Source organism: Coptis chinensis, chromosome 2, assembly GCF_015680905.1.
Source record: "Coptis chinensis isolate HL-2020 chromosome 2, ASM1568090v1, whole genome shotgun sequence".
Lineage (NCBI taxonomy): Eukaryota > Viridiplantae > Streptophyta > Magnoliopsida > Ranunculales > Ranunculaceae > Coptis > Coptis chinensis.
This window is the reverse complement of record NC_141457.1, coordinates 2,441,236-2,459,013: the sequence shown is the minus strand read 5'-3', so window position 1 is coordinate 2,459,013 and position 17,778 is coordinate 2,441,236. Positions and strand designations below refer to the sequence as shown.

Here is a 17,778-nt window from a genome sequence, read left to right as displayed (position 1 = left end):
GAAACGATCCGGTTGTGAAGGTGTAGTGGCCACAGGTGGTGTGACAGGAACTATCTCACGTTGATTATTAATGGGTGGGTTGCGATAGTTGTTAGTAACCGGAACGATACCTCTATTATTATTATTATTATTATTATTATTATTATTATTATTATTATTATTATTACCTTGTCCTTGTACTTGTCCTGGTGGAGCTGGGTTATAGTTGTTTGCTGGCCTAACATTTTGATTATTAAACCCCGGAGGTATAACTGGTTGATTATTACGCCAACTGAAGTTGGGGTTTTGTCTCTAAGGTGCGTTAGAAAGGCTATTTAAGGAGCAAACATTGTCTGGCTGTGCGGGTGGTTGTTCATAGACAATAGGACAATAGGAGTCGATATGCTCAAGACTAAAACATAAATTACATGGAAGAGAGCTGATGTTCATGACATAAGTAGGCTTATGTTGAACAGAAATGGCTTCTACCTTTTTTGTGAGGAATTCGATTAGAGTTCTAAGCTCGGGATCAAGTTTAACCTCAAACATACTGGCAGCCTTGGCCATGGAAGAAGAAGTAGATGAGCGGGGGATGTCATTACCACCCTCCCCAGTTATTATTACGCTTTGATTGATCTTCAATTCTAACAACCTATAAGCCTCTGAAGCTCCTTTACTAAGGAAACTATCCCCATTCATTATATCAAAAACCTCATTATGATGATGTGAAAGCCCCTTGAAAAAGGCACAAACAAGCATGTCTTTCGCAAGGTTATGATGTGGACACTCTATAAGAAGATCAGTGTACCGGTTCCAGGCCTCTGAAAAGGATTCATGAGGGTTCTGGCGGAAGAAATGAATCTTTTGAATAATTTCATCTGTCTTCAGTGGTGGGTAAAACTATTTCATGAACAATTGAACAAGTTTGGCCCATGAGTCCACGGAATTAGGCGTTTGGGCAGTTAACTAAGACGTCGCCTTATCGGCTAGGGTGAAAGGAAACACCCTCAGTTTAATTTGTTCAAAACCTATGTTAGGATGATGGAATGTAGTGAGAACTTGTTCTATCCTACACATATGTTGATAAGGCTTTTAGTGGTATAAACCATAAAAAACTGGTAATAAATTAAAAAATTTCAGGGGAATTCAAAAATCCCCCACTGGGCCTACAAGAACGATGCAAGACTTAGGGCCATCGTTTAGGACTTTGTAAAAATCAGATAGAGGAGTTTTTGCTTCTTTAGCCATTGATGCAGGTGTAGTGTGTGATATCCTAGATAGGCGTGTGCATTGACGTTTACGATAGATAACGTTAAATGGTTTTCTCTTACTAGACCTTAATCTCATGCAAGGCTAAGTCCAATATGAAAGAAACACTAACAGCAGTCAAACAAAAACCTGATATACTAGAATTAAACTCCTCTGACAGAAGAAACGAGGAGTGAAAGGAGGAGAACCTGAATGCCTCCTTGCTACGCTTATGAATGGCATCTTTAATACGAACCTCAGTGTCCTGTGGAAGCTTGGAACACTGAATCAACAATTATTTCCAACGAAAATATGACCTGTAACTAACCTATGTATATCGAGCTTTCTTCAGAGGGGTGTGGGTGCGCTCAATTATAACGTAACAAGGGCACGTGCGCGCTCTGTCAATTTTTTTAGAAACAGGCTTTCGCATGGTTTCTTAATGGGCTGGGCCTTAAAATTGGAAAGAAAACACAAAATAAGCTTACTGGAAGGAAGGGCGCATGTGCGCTCCGAGTACAACTTCAAAAAAATTCAAGTAGACTTCCAGGAGCAAAATCCTGTTTTCAAGAAACATAAAATACAGTCAGAAACACAAGCACTTTCGAACAATAGGGTGGGTGGGTGAATTGGGCTGTTTGTAGAATTGAAAAAGCTACGAGAATTAAATTCTAAAGACAACTAAGATGGCAGTGGCGCCATTTGATAGTATGAAAATTTGCTTTTACTCTATCTTAGCTAATTATACTAGGAATAAGTAAACTATAATTTTATTCTTTTGATCAAAGTTCTACTCTCAATTATCATGTAATAAAACTAGAGTAAGAATTCGTTCCACTCCTAATTGCTTATAACATAACTAATAATTTCACTAATGATTAATAATTAAACAGCATGAGAGTAATGATTCTAAATATAACTAATATGGTGAAAACTAATATTGAATATATTCTAAATTAAATTATGACAATAAAATAATAAGATGTGAATATGAAGAAGAAATTAAGGAGATTTGAAATCCACCTTGATTAATCCCTAACATGCTAGTATGAAGTTTGTTGCAACCCTAATCTTTATGTTTTCACACAAGGTTCAACATAAAGGTTAGGTCTTTTTATCCCTAATTATTTATGGTATCTCTAGCCAACTAATAATTAGCATGAGAGGAAGTTGAAACCCATTCTCATGGTGAATGAACTACCCTCTAGTCTAGGTTTATTTTACTTATTGCTAAATAGAAAACCCTGGACTTTAAACTCTTTAATACAACTATTCTATACTAACACATCAAGTCTTCATCAAAGCTTCAACTAAACCCCTCTAATGGAGGTTTAGCTATGGTTCATTAGACTATCATGGAAGAAATAATAATAATAAGAAAACATAATTAAAGGAATATAAATAACTTAAATTGTATTAATAGTAGCTAGGCTAATAAAATATAAACTAGGTTCAACTAAAGAGAAGAGGTAGGAGTGAGTTAGAGTTTTTCCTTAGTCCTCTTTATATAGGAGAGGGCTAGGTTTACAATTTCGTGCATGGGCTTTGGAGCAATGTTTTGGGCCACTAAATCAAGCCCAAAACCTAATTACTTAAATCCAAAAAAGGTTTCTCTGCTGAAAATTACTATAACAGCCTTTTCGTCCACTTTTACTCCTCTGATTGGATCAAAGCCTAAACCATTAGAAAGCTCCTTCCGAGCCGGTCATTTTGACATATAATAGGCCCAATTCTGAGGTTTGAGCCTAAAGATACAACCTGTGGAAGTTCTATTGACTTTTATGCTCTATTTCTGCCCGCATTGACTTTGACTTTTCAACTTTGACTGGGCTTTAAAAAGGTTTTTTCTCCTTGAAACTTGGGCTTTAACCATCGAACTTCTTAGCAACCAACCTTTGCTTCTTTCTCTTGCAAAAGTGATATATTTCTGGTCTAAATGTACACAAAAGTACGTAAACAGTACTAACTCTTATTTATTATAAACATAATTGGTCTAAATGTAATATTATTAAGGTGTTAAAACTATAGTTTTGGGCTCTTATCACCTACTGGTAATGAAAATCATAATGAAACAAGGGCCAGAAGCTCAGAACTTCATAGAGAGGTGGAACATCGATGTGGGAGTAAAACAGAACAGGCATGAGTACTGTAAGTGGAAGAGGGTAGAAATGGGGATTCACAATTTGAATACAGATGGGACGTTGAATGGGATAGAGGGAGGATGGGCAACAGTATTGCGCAATGATAAGGGAGAAGTACTTAAAGCAAGCCATGGCCGATCATACATGAAGACCATAGCTTTGATTGAGTTACAAGTAGTATAACAAGGGCTGAAGATGGCATACAGACATGGATTCAAGAAGATTGCAGTGCAAACTGATTCAACAAATATCATATCATTTTTGAATGAAAAGACCAAACATCCATGGGAAGCAGAGAAGATGATCCGAAGCATTCGAAATATGAAGGAAGCACTTGAGCATTTCAGTATAACCCATGTATACAGGGAGACTAATAAACCGGTGGCGGATCTGGCGAAAGTAATATTCCTACTGTTAGTTACAAAGAGTTAGTTTCTAGTTCATTTTCGGAAGATGTAAAGAAAATTATCTATGATGATACTATTGGTAAGAAATATGTAAGGATGTAACAAACTTTTATTCATTTTTATGAGGGGACCCCTATAAAAACCTTGCTTATGCACCAAAAAAAAAAAAAAAAAAAAAAAAAAAAATCATAACACAACCCAAGTCTTTCCCTCTAATCTTGATTGGCAGTAGGAGCCTTTAGTTACTGGTACAAAACTAGCTATTAAGTTTTTTGGTAGTAGTATTAAACTTAACTAGTATGTCTGCACGTGCGTCGCACGTTGAGCAAACACACATACTGTGTATGCCTAATATAATTGGTGGGGCCAGAAAAAAGAACAAAAAAACCAATGAAAGTGGTGGACACAATTTCACGTAGTTAGATTGGTGGGTCCTGTGAAAAGGGCAAAAACAAAAAAGTTGTTTTAGTTTCCAAATAAAGCTTTGCATGTTTGAAGAACTTGTTTTCTGATTGAAGGACAAAACAATTATTACACGGGGCGAAGTTGCTGACAGCTTATGTGAGCCACTATTAGCCATCCCATAAAATTTGCAATTATGTGAGAGGATTATTGGGCAGTTGGCTTTGGGGAGAGGCAAGCCTCATTATAATAGTAGAGATTTTCACTGGTAAGTAGGCTTTTCAATGGGGAGGCCCATGAGGTAGCTAGGTGGGCTCTTAGAAAGAAGGATATGGGCCCTCTTTTCCAGACCAAAATTGTGATGTTTCAGCATGTATAATTTATGAGAAATGCTAGCGAGCCCATTATTTGAGAGATGGGCTCCGAAACCAACTGCTAAATGACAAACAAAGTTGAGTGGGTACTCGTTGAGTCAGTTTTCACATTTTCCTATATTCTCTCCTCCAAAATTCATTGTCTTATTATTTCATTTTGATGTATCAGGTATTGAGGTTTGAAAGAACCAAATTGGCCTCAAATCTATAGGAAAGTTTGATATGGTTATGACGACAAAAATCGATACTAATGAAAGTAGGTGTAAAGACGAGGATGATAGAGGGTTGTGTAGTATAGGTAGTGGTCGGATTATTTATAGTGGACTTAAATTACTTGGCTAAAGACACAGAGTTTGGAAGAAGAGATAAAAGGAGAATGGATGGAGAAAAAGAAAGATTACTAGCCTTAGCACGTGGTTCCCACATAGGTAGTGTCTCTCTCTATTTATTTTTTTTCTTTCTATGATGGGCCCAACAAAAAAAATCAAACAAAAAAACTTAACACATTTTCCATAGGTGGGCCTCTCTCTCTCTCTTTTTCCTAGTGGGGCCAACAAAAAATTATGAAACGAAAAACAAAAAGACAAAAACAGAACACAAAAATAGGCTCAAATGGTTAGACATAACACGTGGCACAAAATTATGCAATGTTAGAACCGATACACAACTCAAATGGCTAACTCAACCACGCCACTTATAAGTAGTAGAGATGTAGCGGTACATTTGGGAGCCCATCTCACAAATAATGGGCGGACTATACATTTTGTCAGTGTTCTAAAAATCGGTCTAGGTGGTCTCTAGGCGCTAGGCGGTGCTCAACCGACTCGCCTAGGCCCAAGTCGTTTAAAAAATCGGTGGACCGAATAGGCGAGTCTAGGCGGCCTCTAGCCGGTCCAGTTTTTTTTTTTTTTTTTTTTTGAGTAATTAAATGTTGAAAATTAAAGACGTGTAGGCTTAAGATTTGAATGAGTTTAAAAGACTAAAGTCCAATGTAAATTACATGCCACTATAAGAAAGAGTATGTTTTTATATGAAGTCGATTTTTTTCAACTATTACGCATTTTTGTAATAAGTATATTTGTTTGTGTTTATTTTTTGAGTTATAGTAAATAATTTTATTTATTTCTTGTAGTATAGGTGTATATATATTATAAGATATATTTGAAAAAAAACCGCCCAGCAGGTCTAGGCGTTAGGCTCTCCAACCGCCCGTCTACCATTGCATTTTGTAGAGAACCGCTTATGAGCAGCTGGTTGGCCCTGTGGAATGTGGACATCGATCCGCTAGTCAAATCCCACTATGCATCTAGCCCATTGACAGGCCCAAGTATGGCGACTGTGCATGGTTCGACTTTCGGAGGAAAGAATCCACAATTCCACGTGATTCTCGTGAGCCTGAACATCATATCAGTCGGCGCTTACATGATTTTCATGTTTATACACTATCATACAAACTTCACGCGGACAGAAAACAATCTGAAATCATATGCTGTCAATTGCAACTATTGGGGATACTTAATTATTAATTATCTTTACCAAAAAATTAAAATAAAATACTCAATTATTAGTAAATGGGCATTGAGAAAATATGTCCATCACTCCATCCTTGCCAATTGCCAAATGTTTTCTAGAAGTCTAGAACTACTACTAGAACTACTAAAGTTTTGTGCACCAGAGAAAACGTTTGTTAACTTGGGCCCCATCTCGTTAGTCTCGTTTGATGACTTTGATCAAAGTAGGAGAATTTTTAATAAAATGCAAATGTATTAATAAAAAAAAAGAAAATGACACAATCATATTACGTGCTCTAAACGAATCATATCGAAATACAGTATATAATCTTTCACATTGCACACTTTTAATCACAGACACACAAAGTCCCCCTCTTCACCAATGTATCCCCAACTTCACCAATGGCTACCAACTTCAATAATTGCCCCGGCACCTATCGTTTTTAGTTTCATCGTTATTGTTCTCATCTGTATCGTCAAGAAGAGAAGTGGTAACGTGAGCAAGACGCGGAAGGCACCTGAAGTATCCGGTGCATGGCCTCTAGTTGGACATCTTAATCTAGTAAGTGGTCCTAAGCTGGTTCATTTTGTACTTGGAGAACTCACCGATAAATATGGACCGGCCTTTACAATTCATCTTGGTGTGTATCCGACATTTGTGGTGAGTAACTGGGAGCTGGTGAAGGAATGTTTCACTACAAATGACAAAATCTTCTCCAATCGACCAGTTAACAAAGCAATCAAGTACATGTTCTACAACGAAGAGTCTATTGGGTTCACACCTTATGGATCTTATTGGCGTGAACTTCGTAAGATGACTACACTTAAACTTCTATCAAACCACCGCCTTGATATGCTCAAGCCCCTAAGAATATCAGAGATGGACGCTTGTTTTAGAAACCTGTACGAGTTGTGGACAAAAAACAAAGACGATAATGTGTGGGTATTGGTAGATATGAGCAAATGGTTTGGCGAGATTTCTTTTAATGTGGTTGCAAGAATTGTAGCTGGGAAAAAGAATTTTGGGTCCAAAGGTGATAGGTATAAAAAAGTGATGGAAGAGGTTGTCCGTCTTATGTGTGTGACGGCTTTATCGGACATAGTACCATATTTGGGATGGTTGGATCGGTTGCGAGGACTGGACCGTGCTATGAAGCGGGCGGCCAAGGAATTGGATTCTGTCCTCCAGAGCTGGGTGGAGGAACATCGCCAAAGGAGGGTGTCAGTCTCAGCTGGAACTGGAAGTACAGCAAACAAAACGAAAGAGGAGGTGGAGAAGGACTTCATAGACATTACATTGTCTATTATGGAGGAGAACCAATTACCGGGTGATGATCCTGATACAGTCATCAAGTCTCTTATCCTGGTATGTAAATCATAATTTGATAAAATTAGTCCAAATTTAACTGGATATATAGCACTAGGGCTGTCAATGGGTTTCAATAACCCGATAAACCCTTGGTAATTTGGTTTGTCCTCTACCAAACCAAACCATATGAACTCGAACCGAACCGATATTGGTTTGGTTTCAGGTTTTTCCTCTACCGAACCGATATGAACTCGAACCGATAAGATGGCATTTTAGTAATATTTTATGATTAATTTTGTATAGGTTTTATCAATTGTGTGGCTAAAATTAATAGATTTGATTTAAGATTTAATTAATTTTATAATTTTTGATTCGGGTCGGTTTGAATTTGATTTGTTATCTTATCGGTTCGGTTTCGGATGAAATATAATATTATCAGTTCGGTTCGGTTTTGGGTACCCAATTATTTTATCGGCTCGATTTCGGATTTTTCAGAACATGACCCAAACCGATTCATTGACAACCCTATATAGCACGTTGAACTAATTTCGGCATGCATAAGGCAGTTGATTGCGCATGTGTCATGAACAAGTAAAGTGTGTCGTGGTCTTTAGACACTCATGTATCAAATTTAAAATAGATGAAGCTAGGGACCTCTCATTACTTGTAGGGGTTTCCTTTCATACAAGTCCAAAATATACAATCTAGAACTATACCTTGCACTCTTTGACGTAGCGGAAGCGATATTAAAGTTTAATAAAACATTAAAGTGAAAAATTGAAATATAAGTTTATTGATAATATTGAAAAGTTGATTACAATTTCCATCCATGAAGTTCTTTATATAGAAAACTCCATAAAAGCATCTTAGAAACATACTAAAATAGTAAGAAACACTTTCCTAATCCATCTATAACATAGTAGTAACCTTCAACTCTAAGACTTCTATAACTCACAAACTAGACTTCTGGACACTTCTAAATTACGCTTAAAGAATAAAAACGAAAATAACTTGTTTGTAGTATACTTAGATTTACTAAAACCAATTAGACAATAAACATAGGCTCTATGTTCTACATCATTCTCCCATTCTTTAAAATAACTCGCCCTCGAGTTATGCATATGAATGACAATTCTTCGATTGGAGCAAGGCAAAGTAGACACAATAACTTGATTCTTCCATATTTTCTTTTGACAATTTGACACAAAATTCTTGAGGCAAACACAAACATCAATCAATTTTCACAAAACTTCAAGTATAGGTCTTCACAAATAAATTTCTTTGAAAAACTGTGATATGCTATATTCTCCTCCTCTTTAACAATTAAATCATCCTCGAGTTCTTGCTCAAGATTAGAAATATTGACAACTTCTTTAGCAACAAGTGACATTATCTCATGCAAATCAACATCATCTCCTAAAACTTTAGCAACATTAACCTTCTCTTGAATATTTTTCTCCTCCTCAATATAAATATCTATAGTTTGTTTATTATCCACAATTTGATTTGATACTGGAACAATTGTAAGCATTTGAACTTCATCTTTCAGAGGAGTAGAAGGCACTATACAATCACAAACTTCAAGAGTGGATGTAGAAAATACATTTTCACTCACATGGTGATGGAGATAGAGACAACTTCTTAGTAACAAAAACTCAACTTTCATAAACCACTCTTTTACTCATGTCAGAAAGCCAATCTCTTTGTTCCTCTTGTCGTATTCTTTCTTTTTCTTGTTGCAAACTACGATAATTCTCTTCCTTTTCTTGTTGCACTCGATGATAATTCGTTTTAGCAATCTATTGAGCATATATTTGTTCTTCAACAACTCTTTGTGCGTAAAATTATTTTTTTTGCTTGGTAAATAAAAATTATATTAAAAACATAGGACAATTACAAAATTTTGTGGTCTGGACTAACGTCCAACCATGATCAAGCTCGGTACATTGAAAAGAGTTTTACATGATTTCGTTCCTCAACTCACAATTAATATCTAAAGAAAATCTAGAAAGGGAGTTCCCAGCCATTGCGTAAAGTTGTTGTTGTCTAATGTTCGATCTCTTGATGACGAAATGCATAATCTTGAAGTGCTTGAGAATATTTTCTATGAGCAAAGTGTAATTGAGACAACTTATAAGAACAATCAGAATAATCTTGTTGATGCCATAAGCGATCATAGTAATTAGGGTGAGAAGTTTTATCGTACTCAAAATCAATATCTTGAAGCTCTTCTTGTATTTCACAAAATCTTTGTTCGATAGCACAAATTTGAGCATGAAGTTGTTGTTGATTTAATTGAGAAATTTTCATTTTTTTTTGGGTGGTGGTGATGGTTTAATGAAAACAATGGTGGGTAAGGATCGTTGGTGGTAGAGTGATGGGGGTGGAAGATGAAAAATATGGATGGTAGAAAATCAAACCTGAAGATGTAAAGGTTAAGTTGCACTATGGTTGGTGCGTTGGAATTGATTGAAAATTCCTACATTTGTTTTCTTATTGTGAACTTCAATAAAGAAAGATTGTATCAACACTATGGGTGTGTCATCAATAAAAATCTTCAATCTAAAGATACTCTTAACAGATTTAAAAAAAAAAAAAAAAAAAAAAAAAAAAAAAAAAAAAAAAAAAAAACAACTAGTATTTACATTCTGGGAACGTTCTTCAACTTCGAACTGGATATCAACCCTAGAACACCGTCAGAATCTAATACCAATTGAGGTAGTGGAAACGATATTTAAAGTTCATTAGAACATTAAAGAGATAAATTGAAACATAAATTTATTCATAATATTAAAGAGTTGATTGAACTTTTCGTCCATGCAGCTCTTTATATAGAGAACTTCATCAAATCATCTTAGAAACATACTAAAACACTAAGAAACAATTTCCTTATTTATTTATATCATAATAGTAACCTTCTAAGACTACTAGAACTCACAAACTAGACTTCTAGACACTTCTAAATTAGACTTAGATAATAAAAACGAAAATAACTTGTTTTTAGTATACTTAGATTTACTAAAAACAATTAGACTATAAATATAGGCTCTATGTTCTACATCACTCTTGCAGTTATATCAGCTGCAAAATTTGCCTCTCGTAGGCTGAGTCCAATGGTACTGTACTCCGATCTCTAAAACTGGAAAAAACCGTGTTTTGAGGATAGAGAGAATATTTTTGTGTCCAATGATTTGGACCTTACTACACTTTTGTGTTGAGAAAATGACCAAAGAATACATTGAACTTTGCACTTGGTTTCAAAACAGACAATGTATTTTTTTATATTCAAATAATTTTTTTTTTTTTTTCGCTATCTAATATTCAAAAAAACATTGTACTTTCAAAAAGTTAGACAAATCGTCCAATTAATTGGATGTCCAACTTATGTGGACCCTTCAAATTTTCCCCAAATCTAATTTGTCTATTTGGCGTTAGTTTCTTCAACCTTGAGGTGGCATCCACATCACGTTTCAACTGTCAGAACATTGAGTATGACTTCCGCCATTAAATAACTAAGTAAGCAGCACATTGTTGGATGAATAACTAGCTTCATAGTTCACATATTACAATTCACGTCAAGTTTGCTTGGTGAGCTACACGATTATGCCGAGCAGCCAATATGAACATTAGAACTTCTATATTATTTATTTTCTTTTCTTTTTTATATAGTTTAGAACACACGCCAAGCATTCAATAAGTTCCATGACTTCCATCAATAGAAACAGAATTGATTTCTAACCATAGCCTAATCAATGGTTGCCATCATGCATGTAAAAGTGAATGGAATGTGTGGCCATTTTAAGAACTAGTGATTTTCCCCCTCCTTTGAGCTCTATTGTTGACTGAATTTGAAAGTAATTAACAACAAAGATAGCTAGTCAATAGTGGAACCGACAATACCATTATTCTGATCAACCATCTCCATAAACTGACCAATGACAAGAGCAACAGATTGAATCCTCTTGACTTCCTCCAGAGCACGGAGGAGTTCGCGTTTGAGATTCTTCTGTTTGGCGACGAACTCGATTTGGCGTTGGAGTGATTTGAGGATGATTGGTCGATGTCTGATTTGAAAGATGGGTTTGATGCTGGTGGTTCTGTGATTATGGATCCAGTACCATTGTTGTCGCCATGATTGATTTTGTTTTCTGAGGAGAGAAAATTGAATATGCGGTGGAAGAAGACGATGTGATAGTGTGAAACTACAAAATAAAAAACAACTTACATTTCGATTTTACTACATTGTCAAATTTTAAGTTGGCATTTCATGAGTTGGTGTGTCGATGCCACCTCAAGGTTGACACTAATGCACACTTAAGCAAATTAAATTTGTGGAAAATTTTAACAGTGGTACACGTAAGCTAAGCTGGACATCCAATTGGAGTATTTGATGGTTTATCTAAATTGAAACTTTTTGAAAGTACAATGTTTATTTAATTAAGGACATCTCCAATACGGGTGTAAAATTACACCTCCCCATAGACTCAATCCAGTCTCCATTAGGATTTAACAACTCTACTTATACACACTAATTTATATACTATGTATATCCACACTCTATAGCTCCCAATGGAGAGATGTAAAAAAAATTAGATTTAAAACTCGGATGTCATTTGGAGTGACGTTTAGGCTTAATTTAAAGAGGGACGTCACTCTATGTCATTTGGAGTGACGTCCGAGTTTAAAAATTAGAAATCAACACTTAATAACTAAAAAGGGACGTCACTTGGAGTGACGTATGAGCTTTTTAACAATTTGAATCCGAGTGGGGAATTTCCCACTTGTTCTATTAGCTATTAGCTTATTAATTACAGTTTACAACTTTTATTGGAAGGATTTATTATTATTATTATTATTATTTTTTTTTAAAGAGGTGTAAACTTTATACTATATACTGTTTACATGCCCCATTGGAATGCTCTAAGAAAAAAATACGTTGTCTGTTTTGAAACCAAGTGCAAAGTTCAATGTATTTTTTGGTCATTTTCTCATTTTGTGTTTTGAGTAATTCGTTGAAGAATATAATGCATGTGATTTGGTGGGGACACGATTACTTTAAGCCAATTCAATTGGTGCCAAATGAATTTCAATTTCTTTTCTACCCCACTCAAAGTTGTGGTGTGGTTTGTATTCTCTATTTCTAAAAATCACTCTGTATATATACAATGTAATATGCAGATAGAGAGTGATTTCCGCCTGTTTTCAGTCCACTTTTGCGGGGATACAATGCCATTGAACTTAGCCAACCTTAGAAATGGTCCTCATGCACCACTTCCCTACTGCACATGTGGATCGAATGTATCTTCCCAGAAGCAAAAGCTTGGACAAGTAAACAACGGGCTGAAAAATCAAATTCCACCTATATGTTCACGCAATCATCAATAATAGCAATTTCTGTGCTTTCAATTAATTAATTATTTATTTTTTGCATTTTGCAAATTTTCATCAAGTAAGAAAAACCAATACTGTGCATGGTTATTTGGATTGGAACAATATTGATATGGCCCATCATGAAAAACCTATTTTGCCAAAATAAGTCCCCCAATGTTTGTAGATTTGCTAGTACATTTAAAGGATTAAGTATAGCTACCAAGCACTCAGCCTGATATTTTCATATCAAAACCCGATTCCTGCCTAATTTGAACCTTAATCATGCTTGTCGTCATTTAACCCTAGCTATATGGCCGGTTTTAACTTTCACTTGGGCGAACCCTACGAACTCCTATCCCCTCCGGCCTTTTCTCCTCTCAAACCTCACCTCGACTCCTCTCATTAACCCCTACTACAGTCACGCCTACTGTTATGCAGTTGCAGTTATTCTAGTTTATGGTGCTTGTTTTGCATAACAGGACACCAAAATTTGAAGGCGAATTCATGTCCTTTCTATATTCATTAAATATTTAAATGTCTTGGTCACATACTCACATATAACGAATTATATGAGTGGCATATTCATTAAATGTGCAAGTAATGGTACTAGTCTGCAGTAAGAAGGGGAATGAAAAAGGATCAGTGTCTTGAGCTTCCTTAAATTAACAATGATCTTAAAGGTTTCTTACATATCTATGGTGCAGGACATGATCCTGGGTGGGAGCGACACTTCAACGGTGACACTTACATGGACCCTGTCTTTGCTATTAAACAATGTTCATGCGTTGAAAAAGGCTCAACGGGAATTGGATGCACAGATTGGGAAGGAGAGACAAGTAGAGGATTCGGACATCAAGAATCTGCCCTACATCCAAGCCATTATCAAAGAAGCAATGAGATTATACCCGGCAGGACCTATAATCGAACGCGAGGCTAGTGAGGACTGCGACGTGGGTGGCTTCCATGTCCCAGCAGGTACCCGGCTAATGGTCAACTTATGGAAGTTACAACGAGACCCAAATGTATGGCCTAACGATCCATTAGAATTTCGACCTGAAAGATTTCTTACTAGTCATGCAGATGTTGATTTGAGGGGTCAGCATCTTGAATTAATTCCATTTGGATCGGGTAGGCGTGTATGTCCTGGTATCTCATTTTCTCTTCAAGTCATGCATTTGGCTCTTGCTCGAATTATTCACGGATTTGAGTTGAAGATCCCAAATGATTCGACTATCGACATGTCCGGAACTCCCGGAATTATAAGCTGCAAAGCAACACCACTCCAAGTACTTCTGACCGCACGTTTCAACCCCGTGTTTTACACTTCGTGAAGTGGTGTGGGCGTGTGGCGGTGGTAGCTAGTTGAAACGTACTCAAAATTAGAAAGGACTTGAGAGAATCAACATTTTGGAACTTTCTTTTGTTGCTCTTAAAGTAATATATGCATAATGGGCAATCAAAAAAAGGCGTGGAAGCTGTTTACAGACCAACTTCAAGAAGGTGATAGTGGCGTCAGACTCCATGCATGCTGTGCAGAGTATTAACAAGATTGCAGATCCTCCTTGGTACTGCCTGAATCTGGTTCTAAACATCCAGAAGCTACGTACTGAATTTGAGTGCATCTCTTTTATTCATGTATTTAGGGAAACTAATCGTCTAGCTGATCACCTAGCTTCTTTAGGTGGATGCTTGGATGAGAATATTGTGTATTTTGTGCCTCAAATTGCCGCCCCTCCTTGGTACTGTCTGAATCTGGTTCTGAACATCTAGAAGCTATGTACTGAATTTGAGAGCCCGCATCTCTTTTTTTCATGTATTTAGGGAAACTAATCGTCTAGCCGATCACCTAGCTTCTTTAGGTGGATGCTTGGATGAGAATATTGTGTATTTTGTGCCTCTTATAAACCTTGAAAGTGCTATCATTGCTAAAGAGGAGGTAGCTAATAGGTTGTACACAAGATTATCTTAATAAAACCAGGTGAGGGCCATGTCAACCCTAGCTTAACCTTCAAAAAATAAATAAATAAAAATAAATAAATAAATAAATATATATATATATATATATAGTCTCTCTCTTAAACGTAGGTACTTGAGATAATAAACCTCACGAGATATTCCACGAGATTTAGTCAATCCTAAAACTAAAAAACCCCAATTGTATCTCTCTTTCTCTTTTATTTTCTCTCTCCAACTTTCTCTCCCATTTTTTATCTCCCGTAACCCTCTCTCTCTCTCTTAACCAAAGGAACATAAAAAGAAAATGAAAAAGAAAATAAACTCTCGTTGCTCTCTCTCACTTTCTCTGTTCACTCGTGTTTCTCTCTCTCTCTCCGTCTTTTGTTAATAGCTTCTATGGAAAGCTCAATCTATTCTAATACGGCAGCCTATTTTGTTTTTTTTTTTTGAAGATTTTCTTGTTTGAAGTTAATTGAAGCAGCGATGAAACTTGAAAGTAGAGGTAAGGGTATGGATATGTTGACTTCGATTTCGTATTTCTGAAACTTATTTCTTGTATCAAATTTTGTTGTTAGTAATTTTATTTTGTAGTTAAAATTTTTTTTGGGCATATGGGCGTCTTGAATTTCAATATCAGGAGTGATGGGTATGTCAATGGGCTTGATCTAGTGAAGCTGAAGTTGAATTTGGTTTTATGTTTTGTTGTTGGGTTTCTAATGGTAATTAGCGTGAGGGAGTAAACTGGTTTGTCAAGCACCAATGCATCTAGGATCGGAGTACTTAATTTCTATAGGAAAAGAACGTCCCCTGATTGTCTTGCTCTTGTACTATGGCTAATTAGTATTAACTGCACTGCCTAGTCTGGCTTGCAGACAAACATAAACATAATATCTCTTGTGTTTCTATGTTTTCTGCTATTAGAATATAGAACAGGACAAAAAAAACATAAAAGTTCAAGTGACAAGATCGGCTTAAGTTTTCAAAGTAGAAAATACAAGTGACTTACCGATTTGGTTATGAGCCGAAGAAGAGAAGTCGCAAAAGCTTAGCAGTAGTAAAATAATAAACTTTGAGAATTGAGATGTGGAATATTATTTGGAGAGTTGAGATGTTGAGCAGCCTACATTGTTTACTAGTTTTTATAAAGTACCGATAAACACATTCACAAGGATTGGATCTTTAGCTCAAATGGTAGAGCACTTTGGGGTTATCCAAAGATATGGTGGTTCAAATCCACCAAGATCCTATACTGTTGTTGAGACTTCCTCATTTCGGTTCAAGATTGTAAAAGCACATGCACTTTAGTGTCATTATCCAGCAAGCACAATCAATCATTTATGGATATGAGGGTGTATAAATAGCCTAGATTTAGGTCCTTCATCATTGCTGCTGCTGCCCTTTGTATTCCTTGTCATAATTTCTCTGCATACTTCTGTTCCTGGGTACATGCCATCACTAATCACTTCATTCCTCCCTTCACTCTCATCACTTCTGTTTCTAGCTTTGTAACTGTTTTTCCTTTTCGGAGATTGCCACCCATTGTCATCACGAACTGCATGCACTTCATGTATTTCTGGGTTATTTTTCAGAATTGCTTCAGTTGGTTTGTCCTTCTTAGCCTCTCCTCCCGACACTGTGTTTGCAGTTGTGAATCCAGAGACCACAGTACATACCATGCTGCTAAGTGATAATTTTGTCAGAGATGCGCAGTGATTAAGGTTGTAAGGACCTTTGTAAGTAATGACCGTGTGAGGTGCAGGTGCTTCCTCATTTTTTGGACAATTTTGAATTGTTATTAAGTAACAACGATATATCATGAGTTTCCCATCACATCATTTCTGCCTCTCCGGTGGTGTGATGGTTAAGATCGGATAGCAACGAGGAACTTTACTTATACAGCTTTGTATTTTATTTTTGAAATTGGAAGATGGGATGATCAAATTTGAATGATGAGGTGTTGCTGATAGGACCAGACTGTTAGATGCATTATTTAGGTGGGTTTCGATAGAAAAGTTTATGAACTTAAGTGGCTCAGCATAATACTGTCCAATTCTGGGGACATATCAAAGTAAATCTACCTCAAGCCAGCAATCAGCATGAAGAAAAAGTAAAGGAAAATAACAATGTAGTTCAAGCAATAGCCATCGCAAAAGAGTAATTGAGCTCCCTGCCATTCACTTAGTTACTACACACTTGTGCCCTTGGGGTACAAATGCTTCACTATCCAAAAAAAAAAAGTTGCTACACATTGAGAACATTTATGCCGGTCAAGTGATTTGAGGATTCAATGTAATTCAATTATGGTACCACCAACAACAACTAAACCACAAATGACAATTTAATGCAGAATAAAGTAAAGGCTAAAAATGTTGACAAAATATTGATCGTCTGAAAAGAAAAAGATCATTCTCTATGTTGACATACACAAGTCTCTACAATGAGCTCAAACAGCGGCGATTAAGATCGATTACCATGTCTCCCATTCATTCATAAAGTTATTCCACATTGATTCAGCAATTGAGTTACGTAGCAAATATGCAGTTTGAGCTTGCATCATAGAAGTGCATTGTGCTTCAGGTTGATCATCAAGATCATGCAATTCTTCTAAAGCTTTACTCTGTCCGGCACAGAATAACCAATCATTTTTCTCTTCGCGTCTAATATGATTGTGTTTGACACAAGCAGCTAAGACCAAATCCCTTTGCCATGTACTTTATGCATATCAATGCAAAGCTCCATCACCTAATATCAAGCAAAAATTCAATAGCGATAAGGATAGAAGCAATACAATACTATCTAAAAGGTAAAAAACAATACAAAAAATCAGTGTACCCGAGGCAGAATAAGAATCATCATCACTATTAGAATTTGTATTAGTTTCATCCTCGTCGTCACATGAAGAAATTTGTGAAGCTTGTTCGCTGCAAGGCAATTAACATAACAAAGAATATGTGAAATGCACTTTTAGGATTAAAAATGAAGAAATAATAAATTGGCATTTCTTACCCATTATTAAGCATTGGACAATTCCTTTTGTCATGAGATACTCCAACCTTATTACATCCATTGCACCGCCTGCCT

The 17,778-nt window shown here is 36.2% G+C and overlaps 1 protein-coding gene across 2 annotated transcripts; it reads left to right on the top strand.

Moving 5' to 3' along the window:
- The first annotated feature begins 6,401 nt into the window (after positions 1-6,401).
- LOC147514349 (methyltetrahydroprotoberberine 14-monooxygenase-like) lies at positions 6,402-14,671 on the top strand. Of its 2 annotated transcripts, XM_086582510.1 has the most exons (3): positions 6,402-7,428; positions 12,550-12,699; positions 13,446-14,671. In XM_086582510.1, exons 1-3 carry the CDS (start codon positions 6,445-6,447, stop codon positions 14,070-14,072), a joined length of 1,761 nt encoding a protein of 586 aa, XP_086438636.1. In that variant the 5' UTR covers positions 6,402-6,444; the 3' UTR covers positions 14,073-14,671. The 2 variants fall into 2 exon arrangements, with proteins under 2 accessions (XP_086438636.1, XP_086438644.1); XM_086582518.1 differs by lacking the exon at positions 12,550-12,699 and having other exon boundaries at positions 6,403-7,428.
- Positions 14,672-17,778: the final 3,107 nt, after the last annotated feature.